Source organism: Xenopus laevis, chromosome 5S (genome assembly GCF_017654675.1).
Source record: "Xenopus laevis strain J_2021 chromosome 5S, Xenopus_laevis_v10.1, whole genome shotgun sequence".
Taxonomy (NCBI): Eukaryota; Metazoa; Chordata; class Amphibia; order Anura; family Pipidae; genus Xenopus; species Xenopus laevis.
The window spans coordinates 62,609,126-62,614,848 of NC_054380.1; the positions used below are offsets into that span (position 1 = coordinate 62,609,126).

Genomic DNA, 5,723 nt, shown 5'->3' on the forward strand with positions numbered 1-5,723 from the left:
AACCACACTCCAGTTGGGGGTACGGTTTTTTCCTTCAAAATATTGCCCCCCCGGCCAGCACTAGGACACTCGCACCGGAAGCTCCCTCCTGGTGTGAGCAGCCATGATCTAAATCAACCTAGCACAATCCTGAACTATGCCACTTGTGCAGTTATGACATTTTAAGTAATTTATCACTAACTCATAGCTGAAATGTATTCTAGGGGTATACACCAGTGCTATTCAGCTGCACAAAGGTACTGCTTAAAATTGTAGCTCCTCAAAACAGAAGCCTTATAAGAGTAAATGCAATGTATGCTACTCTTGGCAGATTAATATTGCACATGCATTCTACACAAAGCAGTAGATACTTGCCAACAAGTTTGGGTATTTAGTGCAGCCGAGAAAGTAATTCCACAGCAAGAACACTAAACATGGCAAGATGATGCTACAGACCAAATAGAGAAAAAAAAAAAACACACAAGTCAGGCTCAATTATTTTATTTAAGATCAAATCTGTAGAGGTGACTAAGTGTGGGACATGTCGTGAATAAAACACTTTGCAGCAAGCTCGGCTATTTGGCTGATTTCCTGAGTGAACCGTTTGAGCTTTGTAATTTAAGATGTTTATTTCTTGATCTTGAAGTATTCTTCTATGACATCTTTTGCCTGAGACTCCTTACCATAATCCTACAAAGACAGTACATAATTACTGGCTATTAGAAAGCACAAAAGTTAAGGTCTTAAATACTGTCCTGCAAACAATTTTAATCACTTTTTAAACATGGTTAGCCAGAGACAACTTTACAGTATTAACAGTAAATGTTGCCATTTTCAGGGACCTTTAATGACATATGGAGGCCTCAAAGGCTCGTACGATGGCTTTATTTTTGCCATAGGTCTTGAACCAAATCTGAAGAGCATCTGAGCCAACAGCTGCTCATAATTGCATTAGCAACTTAAAATAAAGCTTACCTTGACAACTACACAACTGCAGCCAACCACTTTCCGGGGTTTTCCTTCTCTATCAATTTTGCAGAGACCAACCCATTCACCAAGTTTCTTGTTGTCATCAACCTAGAAAAGAATCTATTACCCAATGTCACAATGATAGAGAGGATGTAAAAAAAAAAATAGCTATAGCTGTAAACTCAAGAAAGCATTGGGTAACATTTAGGCTTTTCCTCATAGCAATCAGTAGAGGGAGCCAAGTAGAGGGAGCCAAGTTATCATATTTGTGTACAACTGAAAAGTTAGCAACTTCTAGAAATACACTGAATGCATAGTTGTGTAAAGAATTAGTATTTCAGACTTTCAAAGCCATGTTTTTAAAAGGCCAAAAAAATAACATTACTATTCACAAACAAGTAAAAGAACACCAAAGTAGTCATACATCCAAAATTGGCCAACTACAAGTTTTAACTGCATATAACTGCTTCCAAAGAACACACGTGCAGTTTTAATCAGAAGTGTGTTTTTTTAGCTAGAGAGCAAACAAATATGTTACTCCATGTTTTAATTGCCTGGGTCTTCCAAAGTAGCAGATAAACAGAGGTCCATAAAGTGCACTTGACATCCCTCAAATGGTTACCCTCAAACAAGGTGCAGGCCAGGGAACAAAAAAAACAGGCAAGTATACTGCCCCTTATCGCATTCAACACAACCTCATTCGAAATGTGTCCAGGGATCAATTTGGAGAGTTTTGCAGCTTGCCTGACATTCAAGTTTTTTTTCCCGGAGAAAAACTTAGTTTGATCTAATTTGATTCGAGTTGTCGGGTAGTTTAAGTTAGTCAAATTCATTCAAATTTAAGGGAGTTAAAAAAATAAATCTAAATTTGACCCTTATAAATGTGCCTCTAAGTGTTAACTTACCTTTATAAGATTGATCTGGTGCTCAGCACAAAGGGCTTCAACTAACTTGACATACATTGGCTCGTCACAGTTGGAAGCCAAAACACACAGGTGAGCTTGGCGCCTAAAAGAAAAATGTTTAATGGTAATAGTTTTACATTTTGGATGTTTTTACATAAGTAGGAGCGTGGGTTAAAAAAAAAAAAAAAAAAAAAAGCCTATAAACTACTCATTTGAAGCCAGCAAAAATTCAAGATGCAACAGGCCAGGTGCCTTCAGACTACCAGGAATTATTTCAGAAAATTTCAAATGTAGAAACTGCAGTGTTTGCTACCTGTCAAGCCATCCCATTAAAAGACAAACTACCGATTTTTCAATTTTACATAAATGAAATACATGTAAAAAATAAAATAAAAAATAAAGCTAGTACAAGTTTTTAAGCATATAATTTGGATCCATTTTCATCACCACAGTCCCCAAATTTATCTTCATCTGCTATAACCGGGTGATGGGAGGGACCTTTGATCCTATTGCAGAGTTTTTCTTGTCACTTACTGACATCACATTTCAGTACATTTCTCTCATTACCAAGTACAACCAAGTAATAACATAGCATTTAACAATTTCATACCTTTCTGATGTACTGTGTTTAAATGACGTGATCTGCCAGTTGCCTATATACACACACATCTGGTTTAAGAAATAACTTATCTGCTATAATCACACCCATGTACCTCAGAGGTTTTGGGTAACAATTGGCAATTTCCTCACTAGTTTCAGAAGAGGGAGCCAAATTCTCATCATCGGTAAGGGCGGTATATATGGAAGTAGTAGCACAATTTGCATCATGATCAGCCCTATAGCATCAGCTTATACAGGGAAACCTCTTTTGCAACAGCCCAAGAGTTTAATTTACCAATATCTGCTCAAAGTACACTGAGCAGATGTGTCACAAAGACTAACAAAACTTCAAGGTGGGAAACAATGCGATTTTAAAGGCCTTACTTCTTGAGATTATGAACCTTTAGACTAGTTCAATAAGGTTATTATAAAATATGGTATTTTTAACCATGTTCATTTTTAGGGTTTACTTCTTTAACAGAAGTCAGGTTAAACTATTATCTTTGGCATTTGCAGCACCACTTAAAAGACAAGTCATCCCCAAACTAAAAAGTTGCCCAAGCAAGCAATGCTAAGCAACTTCCCAATACACTTAAATATTCAGTGATTTTAAGATTTGTAAAAAAACGATTGCTAGTGAAAGCAGCATTTGCTTAACTCCTGACTTTATTTTGATGGATTTCATACTAAAATTCAAAGATAAATGCTATAGGCTTCATAATATACAAAGCTTTAGTTAGCAAGTTGCTTAAAGGGGTTGTTCACCTTTAAGGTAACTTTTGGTATGATGTAGGTGATGAGAATTTGCAATTGGTTTTAATTTTTTATTGTGGTTTGAGATATTACATTTTTTATTCAGCAATTGTCCAGATTGTAATTTCTGTAATCTGGTTGCTAGGTTGCAATTTCCCCTAGCAACCATGCACTGATTAGAACGAGAGACTGGAATATGAATAGGAGAGACCTAAATAGAAAGGAGCAATAAAAAGTAGCAAGAACACATTTGTAGCCTTACAGAGCATTTGTTTTTTAGATGGGTCAATGGCCCCCATTTGAAAGATGGAAACCCGAGTCAAATGAAGGCAAATCGTTCAAAAAAAATATGATGAAGACCAATTGAAAAGTTGCTAAGAATTGACCATTTTAACATTCTACAAGTTAACTTAAAGGTGAACCACCCCCTTTAATATTTTCACATTTGGAAACCCATTATGAAAACGGGTTCCAATTACAGTACAGTTGTAGGAATGTGAACTTTTAGAAAGGCTTACTTGTCAAGAGCTTTGGCAGCTTCACGAATTCCTCGAGCGAGGCCATCGTGTATTAGAGCAGTCTTAAGCACCTCTTGTAGTGCAGTGTTTACATCCATTACACCTCCAGCAGAAATGCTAAGAGACAAGAAAGTAGTGCACACGGACAAACATAAAACAATGCCTGTGTCTGGTTAAAGACAACAATAGTAATGATCAAAAAAGAAAACCGCACTAAACAGGTCTTTATATGAAAAAAACAAAAAGGTTTTATTTGATCAATGTTTCGGCTCAACAGCTGGAGCCGTCTTCAGGAACTAAAAAAAAAAAAGTTTTTTAGAGATATAGAGATATATAGATAGAGATAGATAGATAGAGAGATAGATAGAGAGAGAGATAGAGAGATATAGATAGAGAGAGATATAGATAGAGATAGATAGATAGAGAGAGATATAGATAGAGATAGATAGATAGAGAGAGATATAGATAGAGATAGATAGATAGAGAGAGATATAGATAGAGATAGATAGATAGAGATAGATAGATAGATAGAGAGAGAGATATAGAGAGATATAGAGAGAGAGAGAGATATAGAGAGATATAGAGAGAGAGAGAGATATATATATATATATAGATATAGAGAGAGAGAGATAGATATATATAGAGAGAGAGAGATAGATATATATAGAGAGAGAGATAGATATAGAGAGAGAGAGAGAGAGAGAGAGAGAGAGAGAGAGAGAGAGAGAGAGAGAGAGAGATATATATATATATATATATATATATATATATATATATATATATATATATATAGATAGAGAGATATATATATATATATATATATATATATATATATATATATATATATAGATAGAGAGAGATATAGAGAGAGAGAGAGAGAGAGAGAGATCTCCTGTAGTTTCACCCAATCAACAAACATGATGAAGTTGCAGGTCCATCAGATAGAAGTTATCACTTAGTGAGTGAAGGGGTATCCGACTTATAAATCATCACACAGACACTGCAGCAATACAGAAAACATTTCCTATTCCATTTGTTTCATGGACTTATTCAGGTTTATACATAACTAACTTTTTATCAAAGTAATCTCTGCGCAATACCATTCAATAAGACAAAATTCCTAGTTATCGCAAATAAGACTTGCAAATAAGATACTTGCTCAGTTAAAAGGTACAAGAGTAACCACACAGTGAGTCAAGAGGATGTTTGAGGATTCTATATCAACCCTTTAACACTGAATATACCTCTACTTGGAAAGGGCACGTATTCCTTTATTTCTATCATTACAAAGCTATCCATCTTAACCGTGCACCTAAAAGAGGAAACATACGGATAAGAATTAATCAGCTGTGTTGTTCCCAGAATGCCTCACATAAACACATGGAGCCGGATTCAGACACACAAACAGGTTAAAGAAAATACACAGGCAGGATACACTCGCTCTTTATACCGGTACGTACAGAAATACAAAGTGCTGCCATCACTTTTTCACAAAGCAGGCCACAGTGGGCCTCGGCACTCACCCTTCCTCGGCCATCGTTGGATCAGGAGTGGGTGTAAGGCGTCAAATCGCTAAAATTAAAACATAAAAGGAAATCATTACTTATGCCCTGTTGTGTGGCCAGATAACGAGGCTCCGGACATAGCGATGCCGAACATATAAAGTGGATTCCATACCATCCCCATAATTGCCGTTCATTCACTCACCCTGCCACATCCAAAGCAATTGCGGAAAGAGAACGAGTGTCGCTGACGTCACTTATTTATACCGCGTACTCTTAAGCCCGCCCATTCATACGTTCTCTCCCATGCATTCCGTACGGAAGATTTTGACACCTTCCCGCCATGGCTAAACTAGAATAACTCCGTTTAGTACTTCACATCGTATTTGTTTATTTGCCAGTCAAGGCGATTGCTGTCTACTGAGTTTAAATTGTGGAAAGTTGCTAAATAGTTTTAGATAAAGAATCACGAGTCTAACAATTTTCACTGCGATTGA

General features: G+C 36.4%; 1 protein-coding gene and 2 non-coding genes across 6 annotated transcripts; all 3 read right to left on the reverse strand.

The window, feature by feature from the left end:
• Positions 1-464: 464 nt before the first annotated feature.
• Positions 465-5,451, reverse strand: rps12.S (ribosomal protein S12 S homeolog). Of its 4 annotated transcripts, none has more exon segments than NM_001086433.1 (6): positions 465-669; positions 955-1,056; positions 1,854-1,956; positions 3,725-3,841; positions 5,248-5,296; positions 5,432-5,451. In NM_001086433.1, coding segments are annotated over 5 exon segments (399 nt in total). In that variant the 5' UTR covers positions 5,262-5,296; positions 5,432-5,451; the 3' UTR covers positions 465-606.
• Positions 2,562-2,643, reverse strand: LOC121394386. The gene has a single exon (XR_005961707.1). It is a non-coding gene; the product is annotated as a small nucleolar RNA SNORD100 (small nucleolar RNA).
• On the reverse strand, positions 4,657-4,723 carry LOC121394373. Its single transcript, XR_005961695.1, has one exon. It is a non-coding gene; the product is annotated as a small nucleolar RNA SNORD101 (small nucleolar RNA).
• Positions 5,452-5,723: the final 272 nt, after the last annotated feature.